The sequence below is a fragment of the Eulemur rufifrons genome, chromosome 8 (assembly GCF_041146395.1).
Source record: "Eulemur rufifrons isolate Redbay chromosome 8, OSU_ERuf_1, whole genome shotgun sequence".
In the NCBI taxonomy this organism is placed as follows: Eukaryota; Metazoa; Chordata; class Mammalia; order Primates; family Lemuridae; genus Eulemur; species Eulemur rufifrons.
In genome coordinates, this window is record NC_090990.1 from 101,306,633 (window position 1) to 101,334,509 (window position 27,877).

At 43.4% G+C, this 27,877-nt stretch overlaps 1 protein-coding gene and 1 non-coding gene across 16 annotated transcripts; both read left to right on the top strand.

The window, feature by feature from the left end:
• The first annotated feature begins 964 nt into the window (after positions 1-964).
• On the top strand, positions 965-27,877 carry TPM3 (tropomyosin 3). 15 transcript variants are annotated; one of them, XM_069480553.1, is made up of 9 exons: positions 965-1,081; positions 1,682-1,807; positions 12,989-13,122; positions 14,447-14,564; positions 14,680-14,750; positions 15,434-15,509; positions 16,831-16,893; positions 17,071-17,140; positions 27,468-27,877. In XM_069480553.1, exons 1-9 carry the CDS (start codon positions 965-967, stop codon positions 27,548-27,550), a joined length of 858 nt encoding a protein of 285 aa, XP_069336654.1. In that variant the 3' UTR covers positions 27,551-27,877. The 15 variants fall into 15 exon arrangements, with proteins under 15 accessions (XP_069336654.1, XP_069336657.1, XP_069336658.1 ...); XM_069480556.1 differs by lacking the exon at positions 15,434-15,509 and adding an exon at positions 16,056-16,131; XM_069480557.1 differs by lacking the exons at positions 15,434-15,509; positions 27,468-27,877 and adding exons at positions 16,056-16,131; positions 26,096-26,345.
• Positions 13,630-13,770, top strand: LOC138390968 (U4 spliceosomal RNA). The gene has a single exon (XR_011234620.1). It is a non-coding gene; the product is annotated as a U4 spliceosomal RNA (small nuclear RNA).

A 27,877-nucleotide genomic window follows, 5' to 3' on the forward strand; every position in this document is an offset into this window, starting at 1 on the left:
GATGGGTTGTGGGAGGGAGTAGTTAAGAAGGGATGAAATGAAGAGAAGAAGAATAGAGAGAACACAGACCTGTGTAGGTACAAAAGTTCTATTTTAAGATCACTATGGGAAAACAGAGGGCATGATCCTGCTGGATTTTTCTGACCCTTCTCTGTTTCTCACCCCACCCCACTTGTAGTTTTGAGATTGCCTTCCAGATCCCAACCCTAACCTTTTACACTATTCCTGTGGCTCTTAGGGGGGAGAAACAATGTCTCCTGGCTGATTAGAGACTCCCAAAATAGCATAGCAATTTGATCTGGAGATCTGGGAGAATTGTCAAGGATTATGAGTGACCTCCCCTCTTCACTGTTGCCCAAGCTCACCGAATACCAGGAATCAAAAGATGAAACTCAACCTCTGGAGTTTGACCAGCATCCAACAGTCTGGGGGATAGAAAGGGGGAAGCTGAAGGGCAACTAGGACCCTCTGGATGAAAACTGCCATTCTAGAATCACCAGAGTATCCTTCTCTATTTCAATGTTCTCCTCTCCCCTCTTCCTGCTCTTTACTTTTTTTCCTTTTTTTTTTTTATTAATAAAGTGAACTTCAGCCAGACTCTTCTTGCTCTTTTAAAAGACTCATAGAGCTGCCCAGTACGAATGGAAAGTTTCAGGGTCAGGGAGAGCCTCTCCCCTCCCCCATTTTCCATTGTCTAAGATCAGCCTCAGCTGTTCCCACATATCTTTTTGCTGGTGATGTCAGTCCATCAAAGTGTCTCACCCTGTGTTCCCCCAGGAGAACAATGATGGAGTAGAGGGAGCTGGAAAGACCATATTAGGAACAAGAGGTGGAGCCATGAGCACAGATAAAGGCTCAAGTCTGGGGAACTCCTAGTCACTCAGGAAGCAGCCCCCCCCCCCTTTCTTGCCTTAGTTTCCAGTTCTCTAGTGTCCACAGGTGAGCCTAACAATAGCCACTGCTCATGATGGAGGCCATCAAGAAAAAGATGCAGATGCTGAAGTTGGACAAGGAAAATGCTCTGGATCGGGCAGAGCAAGCTGAAGCTGAGCAAAAGCAAGCAGAAGAAAGAAGTAAACAGGTAGGCACTGGCATAGGTCTCTCTCACCTGCTGGTGAACAAGACTATACTATGAGATGGAAGCAAGTTTTTATGGGAAAAGCAGCGACCACTGGCACTAGCTCCCTTTTTGGTTAGGAGGTATTCCCCAGCCTCACTGGAGGGGCAGAGGACATCTAGGGTATCTGCCTCAGACTGCCTGTGTGACCTTGGGAGAGTCAGTGGCCCCTTCTGAGCCACAGTGTTTCTGCTGAATTTAAGTAGGACTGGACCATGTTTTGGAAGAACCCCTGACTTCTAGAGGAAAAGGTAAGAGGTTAGCATGCACCATCTCTTTTCTCTTAAATAGCATCACAGGCATCTACACCCTTAGACAGCTACCATCCAAGGGTCTTGGATGAAAACCAAGGGTGGCTTGGTCATCTCAGGGCCAGAGATTATAGGGTCATAAGCCAAGCTATAGCGTAACTCCTGAGGCGGTGGCGGGAAGTGGCTGGGGAGAAAGTGTGTCTCTCTGGGGATGGTAACATGGAGGTTGGGCTCAGGGGTCCAAAAGCCCAGGGTCCAAGCCTGCACTATTGTGTATGAATGTCTTTGTGTGTGACTCTCTGGGCCCCTATAGCTGGAGGATGAACTGGCAGCCATGCAGAAGAAGCTGAAAGGAACAGAAGATGAGCTGGACAAGTACTCTGAAGCTTTGAAAGATGCCCAGGAGAAGCTGGAGCTGGCAGAGAAGAAGGCAGCTGATGTGAGTATTAGAGAGATGAGAGATGAGTTTAATCTACACATACAGATCTTTATGTTAATATATGACTAAATTCCAAACACATTTTTGACATACTCATAGGTTCACAGAAGATAGACATATATACCCACACACATTTTTGCATATAAACACATGCTGGTATATCCTCATAATGGCATACATTTTCTTTCTTAAAAACATGTAAAAGTCTCATTTTTGTCCTGCCCAGGAATTTATTATGTTTCCTAGGATCTGGACAAGAGGAGGGGATTCTAAGTCCAGACTGCTATCACTTATCCTACCTCCTCCCCCATGCCACATTCTTAGTTTTTGTGTCCAAGGCTTGGCATGTAGATATGTGTATTAATAGAGAACCTCTCATCTCTCAACTGCCCAACAAAGCCAGCTCAGATTTCACAATGGGAAACAGAGGTCACATTGACCCTGGCCCTATATGGGTTTATTTATCTTGGCCAATGTGGGCATCTACCCTTAAGCCACAGAGATGCCATAGGAAGCATTGCTCATATTGCAGCAGAGAGGTCCCTAGAGTCATAGACTATAATAGAAACTAAAAAGTAATCTTAGGGGGTAAAAGTTTCACTATCAGACCTTACTCTATGACCTTGAGTAAATTACTCAGGTTCTCTAGGGCTGAATCTTCCCCTTTGAAAATGATCAATTCTCTTTTTCCACTTCATATTATCCCATAATCACCCACTTTTCTTCATCTTCAACCTCAAAGTTTGCCACAAAGATAAATAAGAGACTAGACAGAAAAGTTTTTTGGAAGAGAAGTACCACAGGAGTCTTAGCAGCAACAAAAGAATGTCCCACTATTGATGGAAATACAGTCAATTATCAGCAAACTGAGTTAATAGGAACATGTATTATTTAAAATCACATTTATGGCTCATGCCTGTAATCCCAGCACTTTGGGAGGCCAGGGCAGGAGGATCACTTGAGGCCAAGAGTTTGAGACCAGCTTGGGCAACATAGTGAGACCCCATCTCTACAAAAAATAAGAAAAATTAGTTGGGCATGGTGACACAATGCCTGGTAGTCCCAGCTACTCAGGAGGCTGAGGCAGGACATCACTTGAGCCCAGGAGTTCGAGGCTGCAATGAACTATGATTGTGCCACATGCCATTGCACTCCACCCTGGGTGACAGAGCAAGACCCTGTCTCTTAAAAAAAAAATTTATAAAAAAATAATAAAATTACATTTGGTTTTAGAAAATAGCTAGAAGTACAGAGTGAACCATTCATAAATGCTTCCAGATCCTCACATTCAGCCTCTCTAGCATTAGTTTTCTGATCTTGTTTTTGGCTTTCCATCACTTTCAGTGGCCAAGGAAAGTGGTGAGTATTGAATAGATAATGCCAGAAGTTAGAAATATAAACTGGATGGTATACGTTATATAAACTCATTGTTTCTAAAAAAAAAAACTTAGGCCACTGTAAACTGTTAATTCTCCCATCTTGAAAAACTGCAAAATAAACACAGGTTACTCCCAGATTTTGGGGCAAGTGCTTGATGGCCTGCTGGAGTTGCCTAGCTTAGGTTCCAGAGACAGTTGGATGGATCTCTCTGGTTCTAATATATGGGCATTACGATAGATGTTTTCACAGGTTAGCACAATGTCAAGTTAATAACAGTTTTGTAAGGTGTTGGGTAACAATTCTCTGGGAAAGTCCTTAGGCTTAAACAGCTAGTATGTAGGCTTGAGGAGGTGTTTTCAGGAGCAAGAAACAGAACAAACAAGTGTAACCTGAGATCTTGGGGGAGGAGAGTGACACAGAGGATCTAGATAATACATCAATATCAGGCAGACAAAGAGATTTCCTGGGGATGAATTCTATCTTAAGCTCTTTTACACACACACATGCACACACACACACACACACACACATATCATCCCCTACGTAGACATGGTCTACTTGGTATATTCACTTGAAAGAAGCTTCCTCATATTTATACAGGAAACCACCAAAAACTATTTAAATATGTAAAGTGTGGGTAAAAAAAAATACTCACTCAATCCCTCTCCCTCTTGTTAGCTTTCCCAACACGTCAGTAAGTACCCTGTATAAGAACAAGAAATAGAAGAGGAAAGTTGTGGCCAGGAGGCAAAAGTCTGTTAGGCCAGGTTGAGATGGAAGGAAAAAGAAAGGTGTCTTTCTCAAAGCTAGGGTCGGGAAACTATCATCTGTGGGTTAAATCCTGCAACAAACTGGTTTTGTAAATTAAGTTTTATTGGAACATAGTCATGCTCATTCATTTACATATTGTCTACTTGCTTTCTCTTTACAACTGAGTAGTGGCCACAGAGATCATCAATGATCTGCAAAGCCAGAAATATTTTTTTGTTTGTTTGGGTTTTTTTTGTTTGTTTGTTTGTTTTTTGAGACATAGTCTCGCTCTGTTGCCCGGGCTAGAGTGCCGCTCTTGCTCAGGCTGGTCTCAAACTCCTGAGCTCAAACAATCCGCCCGCCTTGGCCTCCCAGAATGCTAGGATTACAGGCATGAGCCACCGCGCCTGGCCTAAAGCCAGAAATATTTACCATCTGGCCCTGTAGAGCAAAAGTTTACTGACTCCTGCCTTAAAGGGTCAAAGAAGGAAAGCACAGTGTTTATAGGAATTGGGAGAAATGCTGGATAACGAGGAGCAACAAGATTTAAGGTAGATAGCAAGAGCCAGACTCATCAGCAGCATAATACATGCATCTTTGGAGAGAGGGTACTCTGTCCAAAGGAAGGGTACCAGAGGGTACTCTGTCTTAAAGGAAGTTAACAGCTCAGTTTCTGACCTTAAGATTAATAAATAGGTAAATAGAGTGTATTACCTTGATGTAGATATAAGGAGAAGAGAGGGAGGAGGGAGTCAATAACTGCATGTTTACACAAGGCAGTTCTGGTGATCGGAGAAGCCTTTCTGGAAAGTGTAGGATTTGCTAGGACTACTTGAACAAAGAAAGGGTAAGGGTGTGGCAAGACCAGTTCAAACTTTGTTTTTTTCTTCCCTGAGTTTATCTAATGTTCTTTTTTTTTTTAGTTGTGGTAAAAACACACACACACACACACACACACACACATAAAATTTACCATTTTAACTATTTTTAAGTATACAGCTCTGTGGCAGTAAGTACATTCACATGGTTGTGCAACCATGCCTAAGATCGTTTTAATCCGAGATGAAATCAGAAGCTGTTTAGGAGACCCCACATTGTCTAGTGGTCAGGAAATAAGAATAATAATAAAAAAAAGAGAAGCTGTTTAGGGAGAAACAGGGGGAAAGAAGAGTACAATGGTTAGGACATAAAGTCACAACACCCATTTTTAGTGACAGGTGGTGGGAGGGATGAGGAAAGGGACAGGGATGGACATATACACCTGTTGATATATTGTCTTGTTGGTCACTAGGAAAACAATAGCACTGGGCCCCTTGCCTATTCATCATGCTTCTAAAGGTTATCATGAGTCAGTCCATCTGTTTCCCTGGATCAAGAGGAGATTATCTGTTCAAATTTACCAACATCAGAAATGCAGTGGTGCTCTCAACACCCTTTTGGTTTGTCTAGGATGAGGTCTTCTGCTTCTTTACTAGGGCACAGGGAGGTTCAATAGTGCCCCCTGCTGATTAACACCCAAATGACAAACTCTCACTTCCGCTTCTACAGTCCCTCTGACAGACTTCTCCAAAGCAAGCTGGAAAAACTCTTAGGCCATTAGGGTAGAGTTTATTGAGAGAACCCTGCTCTTCGTTCTCAATTCCTGGAGGAAAAATCAAAGTATACAAATCACTCTATTGAGAAAATTATTGTCTGTCCAAATTCTTTCTTCTGAATAGTCTCATTGTTCAGTATTTCCAAAAAGAGATAAGAAGACAGAGCCTCTGGAGGGAGTCTCCTTAGAACCAGACATAGAGGGTAGTAACTGTCTTGTCTACTATTTCTTTCAGGAGGTAGGGTTGTAGGATTCTTAATTCTAAGTCCTGTTTGGTTTCTTCCTTTCTTTCTTTCTTTCTTTCTTTCTTTTTTTTTTAGACAGAGTCTCACTCTGTTGCCAGGGCTAGAGTGCCAGGGCATCAGCCTAGCTCACAGCAACCTCAAACTCCTGGGCTTAAGTGATCCTCCTGTCTCAGCCTCCTGAGTAGCTGGGACTATAGGCACGTGCCACAGCGCCCAGCTAATTTTTCTATTTTTAGTAAAGGTGGGGTCTCACTCTTGTTCAGGTTGGTCTCCAACTGCTGAGTTCAAGCAATCCTCCTGCATTGGCCTCCCAGATTGAGTGGTAGGATTTACAGGAGTGAGCCACTGTGCCCAGCCCTAAGTCCTGTTCTACCTTCAGATTTTTTAGGGGAAAAGACAGCTATACCAGAGGAGAGATTTATCATTATTATTTACTTGGAAGGTGGGACGAATACAAAGAATAAGATAAAATTCTCAAGTCTCTTTACCACAGTGCTCCCAGAAATCCTGCATGGCAGGGCCTATGGGGCAGTTTCCAATTCATAAATAGTTCCTTGGAGTACCTGGAAGAAGAAGTGACACTGAAATTGGTGAAAGTTATAATACAGAATGGAGGCTCAATTCCACAGCAGTTTTTCAGGCACTCATATCTTGCTATTGCACAAGGATCTGGTAACAATGGTCTGCAACAGCAGATTCCTTCCTGATAAAAAGGTGAGCATAAGATATCTTCCACATCTACAAAAGGAATTGTATGTGATGATTAAATTAAATTATCAAGTCCTGAATCCTTCCAAGGTTTGGAGGGGCTGGCAAGTTGGCTTATGGATGGTGCATATTGACTCTCAAAAATAACAAGGGAAAAGACTGGTATTCTGAATGGAACACGTAAGTTCATAACTGATGCCGAATAGAATGAGAACTTTGCCAATTTGCCCATATCTTCCACCCCCGTAGTTCCCTTCATTGACTTGCAAGAACCTACCTGAGCAGACTTTGAAAGGAGGTTGAAGTGGGGCTCTTTTGAAGATGAGACCTAGAAAGTCCTTTAGACTTTTCTTAGAACCTGTTTTTGGAGTCTGTCGCGGGGTGTGTGGAAACGGAGGATGTTTATATCATGGAGAGGATACGGAGTGCCTTAATGGGTAAGTGGTGGCAGGCTGGCGTTGGAGGAGTCGGGGTCACTGCGTGAGTGTAAGGTTAGTACACTTGTAAACGGGCCAACCATTGTGGGCGGCCTGCCTGGAAAGGCTAGACCAAGACGCGCCTCCCAGTTACCATGGTAGCCCTTCCTCTTCCCAACCCCGCCCCCCTTTACTGGCCCAAGGTAAGGCCGGGAGCGGTTGCCTAGGGCGACTGGAAGGCCCCGCCCTTGCTCCCAGCTGCGGCTCTCCCTCCACTGGACTGCCTTCCCGCCTGCCTGGCGGTGGGAGGGCGCGGCAGCTGTAGCGTCACATCCGGGCGGGTGGGTGAGTTCCGGTATTTCAGGGCGGAGCAGGCGGAAGCAGGGGTGAGGAGCGGCTGCAACGCCGAGCGGAGGAGGCAGGAACGGGAGCGCTAGCAGGAGCAGGGTAGGCACTATGGCTGGGATCACCACCATCGAGGCGGTGAAGCGCAAGATCCAGGTTCTGCAACAGCAGGCTGATGATGCAGAGGAGAGAGCCGAGCGCCTCCAGCGGGAAGTGGAGGGAGAAAGGCGGGCCCGGGAACAGGTACGGAGAGGGCGAGGCGCATGAGGGAGGGGCAGGCGCTGGTGCAGCCGGGACCCCAAATAGGGTCCTTTTTGCTGGCGAGCACTGTCCTTTGGGGGCCAGCAGGCTCGGAGATGAAGTTGGAGCCCACAGGATGGGTGGGGCTCAGCCCCGGTAGGACTGCAAGCAGGCGAAGAGGGAACTGCTTGAATAGGCTTGACCTTTGAAGGAATTGAGCCTTACGTGAGCCTGGGGAGTGGCTTTCCTCCTCTTTTTTCCCAGGTCATTCATTCAGTCCCTGGGATCCGGGCGCGGCTGGGGGAGGGGCTCAGCGGCTTCTCCCTCCCCCACTTCCCCATAAAGGGTGGGAGAACTTTGCTCTCGCTTGGGGTTTCCGGCCCAAGAGGTGAGAGTGGGTGGGTACTTTTCTCGTTTGTGAGGGGTAGGGCCGAACCTTCTGTGAAAGGGTGAGAGTTGCGGGGTGGGAACCGCCGGAAAGCCCCCGGCCTGGCCTGCTGGCAGCTTTTCCGCTCCCTCCGCCTGCTCAGGAAATGAGGCAGCAGTCGGCTGAGAGGAAGCGCCGTGCCCTCCCTCCCTAGAGAACCTTGAGACCACAGGACTGCCTCCTGTGCTCCGGCCTGGGGCCCTTTCCTCTTACGGGGTGCTCTTGCAACTGCTACACCCACTCTGAATCGACGTGAAACGAGAGGGGAGGAGATGGTACTTCTCTCCTACGTTAGTGCAAGTGTAGGAGCCAACTAAACTTGCCTGGCCCTACCCATGATGACCTGGAAGGCAGGAACTTCTGCCAGATTCAGGCCTTTATTGCTGAAGTGTGATCAGTGCAGGTTGAACTGGTTAAGAAAGAACATTTCTTCCAAGCAGAGCTGATAAGCAGGTGCATGGCAGAGAATCAGATGGCGTGCCAATCTCAAGGTTTCTGATTGACCCTGGCAATATAGTGGATGGGGACAGAATAATGAGTTCTAGGTGGCTCTAGTGATGTTTCTCTGCTCCTTTCCCAATTATCCCGGTGTATTTTTTTTTTAAGTTCAATAAATAATTTGTTACAACTGAAAATTGGAACATAAGATGTTGGAGGAACAAATGGTGATTCTAGTGATTTCTTGAAACCACTTTCTGTTTGGAAGTGATTGACTTGTTTTATTAAGGCATAAGACTTTCCAGGGCCTAGACTAGAGTGCAGTCTAGTGGGTGGTACTGATCCCCCCCTGAGCTGAGGCTTTGGTTTTGGAGGATCTTGAGAATAGAAAGTAAAGTAACTGTTGTTAAAATTTGAATACTCAATGAAAGAACTCTTGTGGTTTATTGGTGTTCTTTGTTGTTCTTTGCCTTGGTAAGTTTTTTTTTTGTTTTTTGTGGGTTTTTTGGCTGTTCCTCTGGGGAGTAACTGAGAATTAATATTTTGGGGAGGGAGAGAAGTGGAATTCAGAAAAGGGTGGGAAGGCGGGGGAACAGTTGCCCTCCAGGTCTCCAGGTTAATACTTAAAGATTGTTAGAATACTCACTTATTTTTATAACTGGGCATGGAGATGCTTGGAGCTGCTTGTCTTCCTTAGTCAGCTTTTTTTTTTTAGGTGGATTTTTCCTCTGTTCAGTATGCCAGCAATTTCTAATTATCAACTCAAGTGAGATGGACTGGCTGGGTGACTCTTTATGACTAGTGACACTTTCTCATCTCTTTTGTTCTGGAGAACAAATAACCTTAAAGAGAAAGACAGAGGATGGCTAAAGGAATTGGCATTGTGTTGAACTGCAGAGTCTTAGGATCAACATTTAAATATGGGCATCCTAGGAGTATTCTAGGGTGGGTGATGATTTTCCCCCCAGGATTTGGTAATTTTCCTTGTAGGAAAATTTGGCTTCCTTTTTTCCACCCTTGGTGACTTTGAGGTGATAAGCAGCAGAGTGAGCAGCATCAGATCTTAAGCTACTCCCTCATTCAGTGCCTGCCAGATTTGCTTATTGCCCTGAGGTCTAGTGAGGAAGTCTTTAGAATGGGGAAGTAAGGCGATAGTTAAATACTGATGAAACCACTGTCTTCTACTTTCCAGCTTGTGGGAGCCTAATCTTTTGACTTTCTGCTCTAGTGAACTTTGAACCCCTACTGAGAAGGCGACACCCATGGGCAGGGAGGGGGATGCTCAGGCTACCTGTTACCTTCTTAGGGTATTCTGGAATGTGGGGTTTGTAGGCTCCTCCCTCCTCTGGAACTGAAACTTTCTGATGGTATCTCACATGCTGTTAGTGGTATTGTCATTTCATTATTTTTCTGGTTGCTTTGTGTGAACATCCAGGCCACCCTTGTTGGGAAGCTGGATGAGTCCAAAACTAAGACAGTAGAGTTGTTCTAGGACCTGTCCTTTTCTGCTCTTGGGCTGGAGATTGACCTTTTATAATATAACACATTGTCAAATCCACTTTCAGTTTTGTGTTTCCTTTGTACTTTGGTTTAAATATAAATAGATGGCAACATAGTATATATATGCAGTCTTTTTTTTTCTTACTTTTTTTGTGGTAGTGGTGGTAAAAATGTACATAACATAAAATTTGCTATTGTAACTATTTTTAAATGTACAGTTTACCCTATCTGTTTTTAATACCTGTCTCCTAACTTCCCCTGATATTTTTCTTTTTTGTTTTTTTCTGGTCTAAAAAATTTAGGAGTACTGTTGAGAAAGTGAGTGGGCTTTGAACGACAGTTTTGATTCTAGCCTTAATCCGAAATTTCTAGTCTCTGAAGGAGGTTAGAATGTTTGACTATTGTGCGGTTCTTCCTTTGACTATTGTGGGGTGTGGTGTGGTGGATAAGCAACAGGCTTTATCACCTTTCTTTAGTTGGGATTTGCTTTCCTGCTGGTTGCCTTCTCTTCCCTTCATACTAGAACACACACAGGAAGAAGCAAATAGCCCTTTGCTCTGAGTGCCTCCAGTTAGGCTCCACCTTTGTTTACTCTGGGGCAGAAAGCTCTACTCCCTTCTAACTTGCCTCCCCTTGATGAAATTTAAAGTCCCCAAGGACACAGTATCTCCCTGGATAGATGCATTTGTGCTTGCAGTGAACTCCAGCGGTCCTTTACTCGCAGGGCTCAAGCCTAACTTTCCTAGTACTCTTTTTCATTTGAATTCCATCTGTGGCTTTTATCTAAAAAGAGAAACCCCAGCGTGGCAGAATGCCAGATTTAGACTAATCCCCTTCTGTCCTTGGCCCTGTTCTGCCTCTGAGCACCAGTGCCCTGTCAGTTTCATGCCTTGAGGGGTGTGGCATACTTAGGGAATCTCCTTGGAGTGTAGAATGGTAGCATTTAAATCAAATTCATTTCATAGCTGAAGCTGTTGTCAGCCATCTTCTAATGTGACCAAATTGCTGCTGTGTTCCACTCCCACCCCTGGGATCTTTGCTTCCTGGGTAGTGGAGAATCCTATTATTACCTGAAGGGAAGGACCTCAGAGTAGTGTACATCCTCCAAGCTGGGCAGAGATGGACAGACTGAAAGACTGAAACCACCTCTGGGCAGGCATGCTAAAACCTAGGTTGATTAGGAAAGCACAAAGCTTAATGTTTCCTAGGGCCACGGATAGTCTGGTCTGCAAATAGTAGCTCTGTTCAATTTCTTGGTACTATGTTATTTGACCTGAAAGGGACAGACATTGTGCATAGCCTCTGGCTTGAGAGAAAAGTCAGGTTGTCTTCCTTATTCCTTTAAAAAGAGTAATAGATCTTGATTCTATGGGCTTTTGTTTCATTGTAAAGAGAACTAATCCTCTGGGAGGACAAAAAAAGAGAACAGTGAAGTCCTGGTCACTCCCACTCTCAGGGTCTCTGAAGCTTTTGCTAGGACTCCCATCTTGGGTTCTGCTTTTGATACAGGCTTGTTGATGTGTGCATGCTCTTGTGAGGGCACCAAGATGTGTTTTCTCCTCCTCCCTTTTCAGCCTTGCCGAGAATTCTATTGTAAATGCTGATTTGTGGGAGAAACTGCCTGAGCCAGCTTGTTGTCATGGAAACCGTACACCCCCGCCCCCATAGCCTGTTATCTTCTACTCCAGTTTGGGTAACTACTGGTGAGCCGGATGGGGACTTATATATTTCATGAGCTTCCTCCAAATCTAGTTCCATTTTTCATCTGAAGGGGGGTAAATCGTTGCACTAGCAGTCTGTCGTAGTTCTTGCCTGATAGCCTAACTTGCTCTTGACGGATTGGCTTTGTTGGGTTTATGAGGAGAAATGTGTTGTCCTACAGGACATCTGCTTTCCTGGAAGAGACAGAACCAGAGAATACTTGTCTTTGTGGTGTTTTGAATAGTAGAGACACAAATAATTTCTTTATAATTTCATCTTATGTTGACTTCTCAATTTTTTTTTCCGGTAGTCTGGTGGTTAGATCTCTACCCACCAACCCTTCCCAGTCCCTTGAACCTACCATGTTTATAGAAATTTTGTGCTAGCCCTGATTGTTAACAGGAGTCTTTGGGGCTATAGCTCTCCTCACAAGGGCTGGTGGCCCAGATTATTTCTGTAGCTGCCCCCACCCCTGACTGCCAGAAGGAAAGCAGGGTAATAGAATTCAGGCACAATCTAGGCTGTAGAAGAGAGATCGTGTTTACCAGGCACTTGGATAAGCATCTGAACTGTGGGTGGTGTGCGGGGCAGATTAAATTCTTGTATGGTTGTGGCAGTCAGCGAACCTGCCTCCAGTGAAGGTTGGGGGAGGTGGGGGGAAAGGCAGTTATAGGAAGGAGGCTTTTCTACCATTAGAATTTATCCATGTCTAGTCTGCCTCCCCTTTTCCTTGTTTCTTATTCCATTGCCAGGAAGGCAGCATGGGTTTACTTGGACTCTAGTCTGTATTTCATTGTGGGATGGAGGCCAGGGAGAGAAGGGGTAGGGGAGCAAGTTGAAGGGATGGGGAGGGGTAGGTATCCTAATGTTCCATTCTTTTGCTTTCCAGTCTGGAAGTCTATTCTGGAAGACGTTCCCTAGGCTAGTTATCCTCCTGATCTATTAGGGTAAGGTGACTAGAGGGTTAACAACTTGAGTTAAACAGCAAATTAATAGGTAATCCAAGATTCCCTCTTTAAGAAACCTTTTTATTTATTTTTTTCACTTTATGAGACACTTATAAGAAAGTCACTGAGGGTGAGACACACCTCCAAGCCAGAGCTCAGGCAGGAGGAACCCTTCACTGGCTACCTTTTCTGATTCCAGTGTGTTCAGGAATTTGAACTGAGTCCAGAAAAGGAGGTGGTACTAACTATCACTGGGCTGGGCAAGGAACTGAGTTTTAAAACCCTCTTCCTGTGGAACATATGAGAGTTTGTTGATGGGAAAGGGAGGGAAAATATAAAATTGTGTTGGTCTTTTAGCATCTGAGTTAAGACAGGTTTTACGCTGTTAGACTCTGGCTTCTTCATGGTAGTCAACCCTAGTCTTACTGTCATAGTTAGTTCTTTTCACCATGCCTCTGCTTCCCTTTCCCAATCTTTCATTCAAACACAGGCTGAGGCTGAGGTGGCCTCCTTGAACCGTAGGATCCAGCTGGTTGAAGAGGAGCTGGATCGTGCTCAGGAGCGCCTGGCCACTGCCCTGCAAAAGCTGGAGGAAGCGGAAAAAGCTGCTGATGAGAGTGAGAGGTGTGTAGGGGAGCCTGATAGAGTACGGATTTCAAAAGAAGATCTGATCAAGGTTGCCTTATAGACCCGTTTTTTTAAAAATAGTAATTGTATCTTGCAGGATCTTCTTTCCTTTAGTTCTGCATATTCTTGCCCCTTGAAGACAGAGAGAGTAAGGGTTACCTAGATGCTGTGGCCCTTTTGTAATTGGCTTTCTCTATAAACTGACCTAATGAACCTTAAAATGAGCCCACCAGTATGACTTCTACTTTTTGGGTCATAAACTTCTATTTATGCGATTAGTCCTCCTAAAGCAGAGGTTCTCAAAGTTAGGTCCCAGACCAGCATCAGCAACACCTGGGAACTTGGTAAAAATTCAGATTCTCAGCTCCTACCCCTGATCCTACTGAATCAGAAACTCTGGAGGTGGAGCCCGCAATCTATATTTTAATAAACCTCAGCCCTGGTTGTACTATTAGAATCGTGGTTAGGGGTGAGGGGGCATCACTGGGGAGTTTAAAATACGTGAGCTTTGTGGAGTGGCAGTATTGTAGCCAATGAGGTTTATCTGAGGCACAATTATTGCTAATTGAAAGCTTTTCCCAATACCCCGTCATGACGGCTTAAAATGTAGTCAGCATTGGCAATTTTTGACAGTCTCTGCGGAGACTGAACTTGGGTGGTTTAAAAAAAATAATAAAATATGTGAATGCTTAGATCCCACTATAGTTCAATTAGGATCAAGTGCAAGAGGGGCCTGGGCATTGATGTATTTAAAAGTTCTTCAGCTAATTTTAATGTGTGGCCCTGGTTGAGAACCATGACCCTTGAACCAAATCACAGTTCATCTGTGTGAAAATAGCCAATTGGCTCCTTGCCACATGTGAGTTAAAAGTAGAACAGAGGTGCTTGACAACTAAGGCTTTTCAGAATTAAAAATGCCCTGCTAGGGGTACCTTAACACTGGGCAGCTGTGAAAATGAGTGAGGCAGCTATGCATATACTGTTACAGAGTAGTGTCCAAATTATAGAAAATGAGAAAAACAAGTTACAGAGTGGTGTGATAGAGATTACCTCTGGTGAACAAGACTAGAGGTGGGAAAGGAGACTTACTTTTTACCCTTAGACTATACATTTGAATATTTAATTTGTTAATAAGCATATATCATTTTTTATAAGACAGTTTTTTCAGTGAAATAATTAAACTAAGGTATGGGAGTGGGATTTCCATTTGAGCAGCAAATGGAAAGGAATGGGCTTTAAAAGGTGCTTTTCTGAGTCCCTTGGAATGGAGCTGGTGACACTCCTCAGGGTGTCAGTATTGCGTTTATCCTATTTCTGGCAGAGGTATGAAGGTGATTGAAAACCGGGCCTTAAAAGATGAAGAAAAGATGGAACTCCAGGAAATCCAACTCAAAGAAGCTAAACATATTGCAGAAGAGGCAGATAGGAAGTATGAAGAGGTAAGTCACCTTCTGTTTGTTCTTTCTTCAGTGATAATCAGACTTCTGCAAAGAATCATGAGGGAAATGTCTCCTTCTTTGCTTCACTGAGCTGTACTGGGGTCTTTTCCTGTAGGTGGCTCGTAAGTTAGTGATTATTGAAGGAGACTTGGAACGCACAGAGGAACGAGCTGAGCTGGCAGAGTCGTGAGTATCTTGCTCCCCAAATCTTGTCATACCATTCTGGACCTTCTCCTTTGGCTTGGGCACTAATACGAATAAAGTAGCATTCCTTCAACCTTGTTAAACAGGGCCTAGGGAGTGGGAATCATCTATAGTGCTTTTTTAGACCCTAAGAATGGCTTTAGGCTTCCCTACTCTTAACTTGACTAGTGACAGGTGACAAATGAACCTTTCTTATCTCTTTTTGGTAGGGTTTACAAATTGTGGGATAATAAAGACTAATAGATGGTGAACAGTTAACTGGAAGACCCTCTTGGGTCTTTCTACCTGGGGTGTATTTCTTTTGGGGGCATCGAGGTAGCTATATTGACTTAAGGTCTTGGTGTCTGTTTTTACTACTTTGCCAATTTGCCAGTGAACCTTAGGGCAAGGGCAGATAATAGCTACCCCCCACCCCCAGTGGCACCTTCTGGGCCTTGTATAACAAAGTCAGTGCTGATGCATACGTGTTTGTGTTTCCCTTGCATTCTCCTCTCCCTGGCATAACATATCATGACCATCGTGGTGTTTTCTTCCCATTTTTTGAATATATATATATTTTTTTTTTTTCCTTCCATTTTGCTGCTTGTTTTCTTGCTGTGTCCCTTTTTGCCCTTTCTCCCTCCCCACAACCTGGCTTGTGCCACCCCCATGACTATCACTAACAGCCGTTGCCGAGAGATGGATGAGCAGATCAGACTGATGGACCAGAACCTGAAGTGTCTGAGCGCTGCTGAAGAAAAGGTACTAACCATTAAACCCACAGCAAGGTTATGTGTATGGTGTGGTTCTGTTTTGTTTTGTTTTTGTTTTGCAGCTTCCTCCCCTCCACTGGTTGATTTGTTGAGTGCTTTCTCATCTCTTCATGGAATGCTCCATTCTTTTCCACTTACTTAGCATCTTTCATCTCTTCTTTCCTAGTTACTCCGCTGCCTCTCTACAGGGTCTCTCCTTCCCTTGGGTGATTTGGGGGACTGTTTGGGTTGGGCATCCGTTCCCACCTCCACCCCAGGTAGCAGTTATGACTTGTTCCTGGTAGTGATTTCTCTCAAGTATTCTTTCTTCATTAGTATCCAAACATTCTGAGCTCAGGAGTTTCCAGCTCCTGACATGTTCTATGGTAGAGGGAGGAGGGTCTATGCTTGGTCAGGTTACCTGGGAACTTCTCTTCCCCAGTATGCCTTCCAACTCTCTCTACATATAGGTTCAATTCACGTCTATGTGTCTCTCTCCTTTTTTTATTCTCTTCCTTTCCCCTTTCCTCTCCTACGGTATTTAAAATATTCACAGTAAGTGTTCTGAGCTGGAGGAGGAGCTGAAGAATGTCACCAACAACCTCAAGTCTCTTGAGGCTCAGGCGGAGAAGGTAGGGGCTGGTTTATGAAAGTGACAGGCTTTGGGGCCTGGGCCCAGCCCTGCCCTTGATGAAAAACTGGAGACACCCATTCCTTATATAATCCAGTGAGATGTGTCCTCTTCCTACCCACCTATTATCTATTCAGATTCTGGGTTTAATGCTAATTCCTGTGACTTTGATTGCTTTAGTTAAAAATAGCTTCATGGTCTCAGGTGCATGGAGTCATGTGCTCCTCAGGCTAATACTGCTGTGCTGAACGGCAATAATCAGGGGCCGTAATAGATTTTCTAGCACACAGATGGGGGTAACAGAATCAACTCTGAGACCTAATGAGCAATCCAGACAAATGACTTCTCTACCATCATGTGGGAGTGTTTTAGTCATGTGGCCGTGGGGTGTCACTACTCCTCATTAAGCAGGAGAAAGGAGCAGCACCTCCTTGGGTTAACCAGAATGAAATCGAAGCTTAGATTCATTTTAAAAATAAAAGTCATGGAGGATTCTAAACTGAGGGTATCAAGGCTCTAAAGACATAGACTTTTGGGTTTTAAGGACCTGTTGTCCAGAGCAGGGCCTTGCTCTTACTCTTGGACCATTTAACACGTTAAATCTAAGAGCATATTCAATGTAAGAGTAAACATAGGGAGGGGGGGTATTGTCTGTGTGACTAATTTCTACTCTGAAATTTTTATTCTACTTCTCTTATAGTATTCTCAAAAAGAAGACAAATATGAAGAAGAGATAAAGATTCTTACTGATAAACTCAAGGAGGTGAGCTGAGGGGATTATAGGGAGGGACCCAAAACATTTGGAGGTCTATAAGGCATCAATGCGGACTTAGACTGGCTGGCTTCGGTTCTGATAGGTCTGGAAGTAGAAAGTGGAAGAAACAGAGATACTTCTTTTCTGTCTTCATCTCTGATTCTGACTGATTTCGTATTTCCTCAGGCAGAGACCCGTGCTGAGTTTGCTGAGAGATCGGTAGCCAAGCTGGAAAAGACAATTGATGATTTGGAAGGTATGGAACCTGGGAGAGGGATTGAAATAGAGAAATATAGAGGAAGACCTTGCCCATTAACTATTAGTCTCTTTTCCTGTACATCAAAGGGAGTTGGCAGTGATTTGGCATGTATTGTGTGCCCTGTCCTATGCCACAGCTAGACAAATGGGGCGATCCCTAGCGTTGGATTTTTACCTTTAATCTTTTCCTTTAATAAGACTTTAACATTCTGGAATTTGTCTCCTTCTCTTTGAGGAGACTGGTAATGGCTACATTTACCTTTAATTTCATGGTCTTAAATCTTTAGACTATAGGTTTAAATGAAAGCCATGATTTCAAAAGGCAACAAAGATACTTGTCACCCCACGGCTACTTTTGGCAGTCCTATTTACCACTCAAGTGGTAGAGCACAAGAATTGAAGTTGTGGAATAACCATGTCTCAGCACTGACTAATGCCAAGGGCTTTCTAAATACCTCTGTCCCCTGTAGTTTGGCAACTGCGTCCACCCTGACAAGGGAAAGTATCCTCTGTTTCAAGAACCCTGAGATATGCTCCTCTGGTATGCTCTCAGTAGCAGGATGTTCTTTGGAAGAGTTTCAGGAGGCAACCTGTGGAGCAAAGGGCCACAAATAGGCCTTACTCTTGGACCATTCCAGCACATTAAGGGTCACATTTGGTATGCAGAGAATTGGTGTTTAAATAGGGATATGTACTCTCTCCCTTTTCTAATTTTGTTAAATTAAGTGTTATCATTGCTAGGAATTTGGGTAACTGGGTGGGAGTGGTATCCTCTTGAGTGCCTTTGATAATAAGAGTTTCTAGTCATGACTATGCCCAGGTTCTCAACCCTTGCTGCAATCAATTAGAGGCATCAAGAAGTGCATTCGATCCTAGGGAACACTGGATCTGAAAATGTCCAGTCATTGCTGCCAGCGTAGATGTTTCCCTAACTGGTATTAGACCCACAGACACACTTTTCCTAATTTCTAATGATTCCCTCTCTTCATCTGCTTCTGAAACCTTTCACTCTGCCCCCTCATTCCTCCCTGTGGTTCCTGTGCCTGTCCAGATGAGCTCTATGCCCAGAAACTGAAGTACAAGGCCATTAGCGAGGAGCTGGACCACGCCCTCAATGACATGACCTCTATGTAACTATCTGACAGCAGAGCGGGGCTGGGATCTTGGCTTGTGGGTGGGTGGGGATACAGGCTATGCATAGTGTGCTTTGGTTTTGTCCTTTGGAAACTAGAATCTCCACTCTTATCTTTAAAACATTGGTGCTGGTTACTTGTTTGGTAAAAGCAGGGAGGTATTTAATCTTGAATTAGTGGTAGAACCTTGATTGACCTTGGTGTAATTTCTTCACTTTGTATTCATAGTTTCTTCATTACAGTGTAATTTTTTAATTTGTTTCTCAAATTTAGTCTTCTCAAAAAGGATACTGCTAAAAGTAGATCCATACAACTAAGGAAATAGGGCCCAGAGAGCCAGTGACCTGGGCTCTAACACATGATAACAAAATTCAGATCTCCTGGGTGTATTTGATTTGTGCCCTGATATTAAAGTTCAGGGGAAACACCCAAGATGGGAAATACCAAATTCACCTAAGAATTGAGCTAAATCCTAGAAACAAGCCAAATAGTAAACAGCACCAAAAAGAGTTGTTGGGGACTTCATCTGTTTGCTGTGGATCCCTGATCCTTGACGCTAATCTGCCTCTTTGTATTTTTCCCACTAACCCTGAAAAGAAGCCAAATGTCTCAGGCTGAAGTGTCTGGCTCTCTTTTATTCCTGCTGCCACCTCTTCCCTTTTTTCCTCTTCCTTTCTCCCAAATTGTTATGTAGGTTGATGCTAGTCCTTCTCACTTAGAGTATCCTTACTTTTTCATACAGATAATTGTCACCGTTTCTGCTTTGTTCTGGATCTGCCCCCTTTCCTCGGGGAACCCAACACCACACTCGCTCTGGATTCCATTTGGGTCAGCCTGGCTGGACCCCAATACATTAGGATTTGGGGGTTACAAAGCAACTTATGTATTGTTTTCTATCCTCACCCCAAATTAAAATGTTAAGCTGTTGGAAATCTCATGCCACCCTGCATTTGTGTCCTTGACAAAGCTGCTGCTGTCCCTAAGAAGGAGCCTTGGGTGTGTGATGTGGAAAACAGCTATCGTAGGCTCCCCCTCCTCTGAGTTATATAACCAAAGCCACTTTTGTGTGTGTCTGTTTTTTTCCTGACATTTAAACTGGGCTGATCTGAGTCTACCAGAGTGGTAGACTAGTAGTTTCCTTAGGTAGGAATTCTAGTCTTATTCCTCAAGCTGAAAAAGATTATCTAAGCCCTTTACTTCCAAGTTCTTAAATCATCCTGCCTACAGTGTTTCCGTTCTCTCTTCAGATCCTCCTGCAATGCAGTAAGGTTGAGAGACCATTGAAGTGCTCCTCAGTACATATTCTCTACCCTTTTACCAGTGGTTCAAATGGTGCATCCTCAGAACATCCAGTGAACCTATATATATTATGGCTAAGATTGAGCAATTGTATCATCCCAAGTTACAGAAAAATACATAGTGGATAGAATTCTCAACAGTATTACATTATCTTCTTTAAACTTTTCTTACATGTTTGAGGCTTGCTAGCATGTGCTAGTGGGATATAAGTAAGAAATTATTATTGAAAAATCTAAAACAACCAATCATGCATATTTCAAATAATGTGCACATGGGGATTTATTACATATGCAGATTTCTGCTAGTGAAATTGTTCTCGGTTCATATTGTGGAATTGAATATCAACATTTCAGAAACTCCCATTCCAATTTACACAGCAGAGATATCTGGGTAGTACAGCTGTCAATTATACTAACCTAAGCACCTAATTGTACTTCAATTTCTCAGCAGAGTATGTATTTAAAACTTGCTTTTCTTTTAAACAGATACAGCCAGTTAAAGAATTTTTCCCTAATCTAAAACCTCAAGTCTCACATCAAATTCAGGTTCCTTTCTGTACATACCATTTCTTTCTGTCATGTATCCTTTGAGATTAAGGTACAGATTCATTTATCCAGCTGACACTTATTAGTGTCTTCTAGGTATAGGGTTTTAAGATGGGTACAGAAATAAAGATATAGGCACCATTCCTAACCTCAGGTTGCTCAGAATCAAGTAGGAGAACATACATAAAGCTGAAAATTCTGTGTGATGAGTGCCACAAATAATGAAGTGTTGTGAGAGTTCAAGGGGGGGAAAGATTCCAGTGGGAATGATTAGGAAAGACTCATGGAAGAAGGCAAGGAATACATAATAAACATGTGAAAACTTGCCTATTCATTTTCATTGGGTTCCAAACGATTGGATTTTCCACAGAGTTGAGTTGAAGGATACTGAATATTGTGCATTCTGTTTAAAGAGATAACAAAATAGGCAGGACGTGGTGGCCCATGCCTGTAATCCCAGTGCTTTGGAAGGCTGAGGTGGGAGGATTGAGGCCAGAAGTTCAACACCAGCCTGGGCAACATAGCAAGACCTCATCTCTACAAAAAATATTTTTAAAAAAAGCTAGACATGGTGGCACACACCTGTAGTCCTAGCTACTCCAGAGGCTGAGGCAGGAGGATAGCTTGAGCCCAGGAGCATGGTTGCAGTGAGGTACGATGATGACATTGCACTCTAACCAGGGCAACAGAGCGAGACTCCATCCCAAAGAAAAAAAAGTTAATTTGGTAGCTCAGAGTATTAGAGGCCAGGAGTGGTGGCTCCTGTAATCTTAGCACTTGAAGAGGCTGAGGCGGGAGGATCACTTGAGCTCAGGAGTTCAAGACCAGCCTGAGCAAGAGCGAGACCCCGTCTGTATTAAAAAAAGAAAAGGGGAAAAAAAAAAGGCAAGCAGATTAGCAAAGTTATTTACTAAGATGATGATTCCCAAATATCAGTCATTTGCATATCATTTTTGATGGTTTTTGTCATATTTGCATGCTGCCCACATTGTTTTCTTCAAACCTACTCTTGTTTCCAAAATTGTTTTACTCTACACAATTCTTTTTTTTTTTTTTTTGAGACAGAGTCTTGCTTTGTTGCCCGGGCTAGAGTGAGTGCCGTGGTGTCAGCCTAGCTCACAGCAACCTCAAACTCCTGGGCTTAAGCGATCCTACTGCCTCAGCCTCCCGAGTAGCTGGGACTACAGGCATGCGCCACCATGCCCAGCTAATTTTTTTTCTATATATATTTTAGTTGGCCAGATAATTTCTTTCTATTTTTAGTAGAGACGGGGTCTCGCTCTTGCTCAGGCTGGTCTCGAACTCCTGACCTCGAGCGATCCACCCGCCTCAGCCTCCCAGAGTGCTAGGATTACAAGCATGAGCCACTGCAGCTGGCCTCACAATTCTGTTTTGAAATCAATGGTTTGATGTACCAGTGTTTTTTCCTAATGCACATTAAAATAAACATAGCTAATCTTTTCAAGTTCACAAAGGTATACTGCTTAAATACATACCATTACTGTGTGCTACATACATACCACTGTATACATACCACTAGCAGTGACTATGCCACACTTTGGGAAATTTTGGGTTATTGCAGTTTTCCAGGAGAGAATAATCAGGGTCTGAGCTAGAGTAGTGGTAGTAGAGAGGTGGCACTCAGAGACAGGCATTCTGAATGGCCTGGCCACTCAACGTGAGGAGGAAAGGCAAAGATTACTGACTGGTTTGAGGGTAGGAAAATGGTGGTGTTAAAGATGTAGGGACATCACGTAGTCCTGGTGTGGAGAGTTAGGGAAAGGGAAAGAAGATAAGCTGAAAAATTGGCAAGTTTCTGGGTGAAAACAAAGCTCTGGGGCCTGTGGGGAGAGGTTAATGTAAGCGATTTGGGATTCTGTAAGGTTGGCAGGCAGTTTAGGCCGTGGAAGTAAATTAGAACCATTAAGGACAATTGCGAGTGTAAAAAGAATTAAACAATGAAGAAAATCATGTGTAGAAGAGGAAGCCAAATGGAACTGGTTGGAGGGATAGAAGGTAAATGAGTAGTTCAGGACTGGATGAAGGTTCTAATTTCAGCGGTTCTCAATTTCAGGAGATAGTTTGAAAAGGAAGATAACTGAAGATGAGACATTCATTGACATTTTAATAATCTGAGAGTGCACTTTGAGCATTAAAAACAAGAATAGAAGCTGTATTTCAAGGGGCAGAAGAGAATTGGTGGAAAGAAAATCCAGGCAATAAGGATAGCCTTATAGAGCAGTGCGGTAAGCAAAATTTTTGGCAGTGACGGCCAGTAGCCATTAGCCACCAATGGCTGTTGATCACTCTGAATGTGGCTAGTGTGACTGAGGAGCTAAAAGTTTAGTTTTATTTAATTTTTGTTTATTTAAATTTAGTTAGCCACATGTGGCTAGTAGCTATTATATTGGACAGCACAGTTCTAGACATTTAGTATTTTGGGAAGAAACAGTTGGCTTTGGCATAGAGAAAGGCTTCTTGAAAGCAAAGAAGTAAGAGAATAGAGAGACTGGGAGAAAAGGTGAGGTGTTATGTCTGGTATCACCGAGTTTTCCCCATGGGCATGACCAGTGTGAGCAAGGATAGAGACCATATCAAGGGTAGCAGAGTGAAAATTGAATTACTGTGTAGTGCTAAATTCACTCTTGTGTTTAATGTTCTACATCCTTGCAGAAGCCATCCTGTGTTGCTTGAGCCTGGACTAGCAAAGGAGATGAGGCCAAGCATCAGGGCAAAGCACTTAGCCGCTTATTTTTTTCCCTTCTTCTTAATTTATAAGAACCACAGGCCCATTCCTTCCTTGTTACTGTTGTTAGGATGAAGAACAAAATGAGGCTGGACCCCATGTTACCTAATGGGTGACCTGTTATGTTGGGCAGTCTTATCTTAGCCCCACCCCAATATCTTCCTTTCACATAGTATTGGTCAAATACTCCCAGCTCCATGGGATTGTTCCCTGATTAATTGGGCATGCCTAAAAAGAACACCAGACCAAAGGGGTTCTCTGCCTTGCCTTTTTTAATTTGTTTTGTTTTGCTGTTATCAGGGAACTAAGAACTTTAACTAATGAGCTAGTATCTGATCCTAAAGTTTTAGTCACTAGAGATAGCAGAGTTGGAATCCTAAGTTCAAGGTGAGAGAACAGCTGAATTTGTCTTTCTGATCTCATGCAATTCCTAGGGAACTCTGCATTCTGGGATTTGGTCAGGCAATAAAATGCTCCTATTCTTTCTCTGTCTCTTTATTTCTTCCCTAAATGGAACAAAACCCTCATTGACCAAAAAGACTGTGCTGAAGGATAAGATCCTGATAAACCCTTCTTTACCAAGTGGGAATCACACAAACTAACTTGAGTATATCCAAGTTCAGCCTGTTTTGAGATCTGTGTGTAATATAACAGTATAGAAGTTTTAAGAGACGAGTCCACAAATTTGATTGCCTACTATTTATCAGAGATGCCCCAGTGAATAAGACAGGTCTGATCCCAGACCTCATGGAACTTATAGACTAGTAAGGTTGAATATCCCTTATCTGAAATGCTTGAGACCAGAAGTGTTTCGGATTTTGGGATATTTGTACTGTACTTACCAGTTGAGCACCCCAAATCCAAAAATCCAAAATCCAGGTCAGGCAAGGCAGTACACTGTATGTAGTCCCAAGTACTCAGGAGGCTGAAACAGGAGGATCCCTTGAGCCCAGGAGCTCAGGACTGTAGAGTGCTGTGAACATGGCTGTGAATAGCCCCTGCACTCCAGCCTGGGCAACATATCAAGACTGTCTCTAAAATATTTATAAAATCCAAAATGCTTATTGGAACTTTTGAGTGTCATGTCGGCATTCAAAAAGTTTCAGATTTGGGATGGTCAACCTGTATAGTGTTTCTCAATGGTGAACTTTTGTCATTTAGGGTAGGACAATTCTGTTGATGTACAGAATGATCCTGCATATTGCTGCCCCCTTCCCAATAAATATCTGTAAGGGGAGCACACATTCAGGGCAACTTGAGTTTATGGTCCCAGCTTGCAGTCCTCAAACTTGGCCAAAATAAACTCTCTACTTATATTAAAAAATAAATAAATAAATATCTACAGGGCTTTCTAGTCATTGTGATAATCAAAAACCTCTCACACATTTTTAGATTCTCCCCTGGGGGTTAGAGAGGAGCAATGCTATCCCTATTGAGAACCATTGGTTTAATGGAAAGTACAATTTTAAAAGTTTACCCTAATTTTGCTCTTTATTACAACTAGTAATTTTGGTCATTCCCTCCAGGGTCTTTATACATATATGCGCTTTTTTTTTTTTTTTTTTTTTGAGACAGAGTCTCACTCTGTTGCCCGGGCTACAGTGCCGTGACGTCAGCCTAGCTCACAGCAACCTCAAACTCCTGGGCTCAAGCGATCCTACTGCCTCAGCCTCCCGAGTAGCTGGGACTACAGGCATGCACCACCATGCCCGGCTAATTTTTTCTATATATATTTTTAGCTGTCCAAGTCATTTCTTTCTATTTTTTAGTAGAGAACGGGGTCTTGCTCTTGCTCAGGCTGGTCTCAAACTCCTGACCTCGAGCGATCCTCCTGCCTCGGCCTCCCAGAGTGCTAGGATTACAGGCGTGAGCCACCATATATACTTTTTGTTTTGATAGTATACATAAAGTAGCAAATATCATTAGGACCATACTGGCCCCTAACTTGGGGAAAATCTCAGCCCAGAAGACAGTGCATGAGCAATGCCCACAGATGCAATTGATTTTAGGACAGAAAAGTATCTGTTTCATATTGAGGTCCTGAGACTATTTTGAAACAGGCTGTAAAACCTAGGAAGAAACTTCTTTGTGAACTTCAGAGGCTGATACCAGGAAGGAGCTTGGCTTTCCTATCCCTAAATTTCTTTTAACCCCTGTGCTGTTCAGATGGATTTGCATTCTCCATACCCCATTCCCTCTTTAAGGTGCACTCTAAGTAGAAAGAGCACTTAACTACTTGTATCAGGAATGCTTTTTGTTATAAGAAGCAGCTTGTGTCCTTGAACCTTATTTTGTTTAAAAAAAAAAACAAACGAAGTAGCTTAAATAAATACGAGATTTGTTTTTTTATCACATAAGTCTAGCCATGAGCAACTGTAGCTTGGGTTTCTGTGATTTTCTTGGCCTTTTCGCTTAAGATTGAAATAAGCAGCTCTAGTCATCACATTGATGTTCAAGGCAAGAGGGAAAGTTTGCCCAGAAGCTCCCAGCAGACTGTCCCCCTACATCTCATTGGCTAGAACTGGATCACATAATTACCTTAGCTGTAACAAAGGCTGAAAAAACAACAGGATAGTCTTGATTGATTTCTACCAGTAATTTCCCTTCTCTGGGGTTAGGCACACTGTTCAGCCTAACAGTTTTGGGGTTCTTTTAGAGAAGAAGGGGAAATTGGGTATTTGATGTATAACCACTAAGAGGGGTCTGTCACACACCACCTACAACAAGAAGCATTAGAAAATGTAGCATTGACTGAGTATGGGGATATTTACCCCACTCTACCATTCATGATGCTGTGTTGGATGCTTTTACAGAAAAATGTTCAACTGTTCACTCTGGTTCCTTTCAAGCCCTGATTATTGTGAATGCATTTCTTCTAAGCCAACTATATTCCTTCCTTTGCCCTGTTTCATTTGTCTCAGTTTTTCAATCCAGGGAATAAATACTGTGAAGGAGGTGTTTTTTCTCCCTCAAAATGTCCTACCAACTTGTCAGTCTGGATTTCTTTTTTTATTCCTCTGTTGGTCCTTCTACCAATTGACTGACTCTTACTGCCCTCTGTCTGAATCCTCCTTGCATCCATCCTGCCTTACAGATGCATGTTGTATATACCAGCTAGTTGAAAGACTCAAAATTTACTTCTGGTACTCCACTAACTTTACCTTTTTCTCTTTCTCCTCCTCTTTTTCCTCTCCTTCTCTTGTTTTCCCTCCTCTCCGTTGCTGCTGCAGAGCGTCTCTACAGCCAACTTGAGCGAAACCGCCTGCTTTCTAATGAGCTGAAGCTAACGCTGCATGATCTGTGTGACTGATGGGCAGGGCTCACTGATGCCCATTAAACTGAGCCTACTGCTCACACCACTGACCTGGACCCCAACAAAAAGCTGATTGTCTTTTTAAAAGTTGTTATTTTGCCCTAAGCAAATTGTTTTTTAATTGGGGCAATTAGAATGTTGATTTCCTAATAGCAATTTTACAAATTACAATTTTCTAACTGTAAAATTGGAACAGTTAATACTGCATTTCTATCCCTTTAGAAGAGATTTATGGGTGATGAAGGGAGGGGCCTGAGATTATAGTGAGAAAACTTGGAAGAATTTTCTGTTTTCCACCCTTATTTGCTGCTCTTTCACTTGTGCACTAACTGTAGGATATGTTCCGTTGCATGGATGTCTTCTAACAATAAAAGGACTGACTTGACAAGATGTTGTAACTGCTTCATCTGCAGGCCCAGGGATGGGCCCTTCTGACTGGGTGGCAAAAAGGGAAGGGAAAGAAAAGAGTATGGGATATGAATATGGGTCTGTGTTGCCATCACCTTCTCTGAGTTGAAGATTGGAGTATTTCCTCACTGCCCTAGAGCAGTTAGAGTGGTTTGCTTGCTAGGCAGATTAGATTGTTCTTGGTGTTCAGCCTCTGGTTTTCTTCCTGACTCTTTCCCTCTTGCTTCCTTTTCCTGGTTTTATGTTTAATTGCAAGTAACTCTATCACAGGCTAGTTCTAGACAGTAGATCTGCAAAAATCTCAATTAAGGTTTTGCTTATATGTATGTTTCAGTCATGTTCTTGGCTTTATTTTCTTTAGAGGTTCTTTGACTTAGCTATGAGGGCTTTTATTTATCCCACCAATTACGCCTTTCCCCTCTAACTTTTTGGAGAAAGCATGTAACATGGGAGGATCTTCTTGTGCTCTTTTCAAGTTGAGATTCTATTGTTTCTACTCTGCCTGTCCTTGTTTGCAACAGTTAAACTCCAGTGAGTCATTTTAAGAAGGTATTGTCCTGTAGGCAAAGCCTCGGAGAGTGGATGGCTGATGCTTGCTCCTTCAGAGACAGAAAGCTGAAAGCCTTGGTTGGGTGTGGGAGGAAAAGGAAATGGTTGATAAGGGCCCTAACTCCCTCCCCTGGAAACACAGCAACACCTGCCACTTCAGTAGGCAAGATAGAGGCCCGGCAAAATCGAGTGATACAATAGCTACTTTTGTGGTTGAGAAGGCAGCTGCTTTATTAGTCTGCAGCTTCCCTGCTACAGGAGCAAGTCTCAGAGTGAGCAGACCTTGAAACTTACTACTAGTTTTTGTAACTTCTCTCCTTTACCCCCATTAGATAAACTGAAATGTACCAAAGAGGAGCACCTCTGTACACAAAGGATGCTGGACCAGACTCTGCTTGACCTGAATGAGATGTAGAGCACCCCAGTCCCGCCCTGCTGCCGCTTCTCCCTCTGACCCTGACTCCGCCTGAGGCCAGCCTGCCCGAAGCTGACCTTTAAACTGAGGGCTGATCTTTAACTGGAAGGCTGCTTTCTACTTTCGCCATCCCCCTCCATCCTCTACCCCACCCACCACATCTTTTTCGCCAAACTGTCTCTGCCTCTTCCCAGAGATTCCAACTGGGCTAGAGGCTGAGCACCTTTGGGAACAACATTTAAGGGAATGTGAGCACAATGCAAAATGTCTTTAAAAAGCATGTTGTGATGTACACATTTTGTAATTACCTTTTTGTCGTTGTAGCAA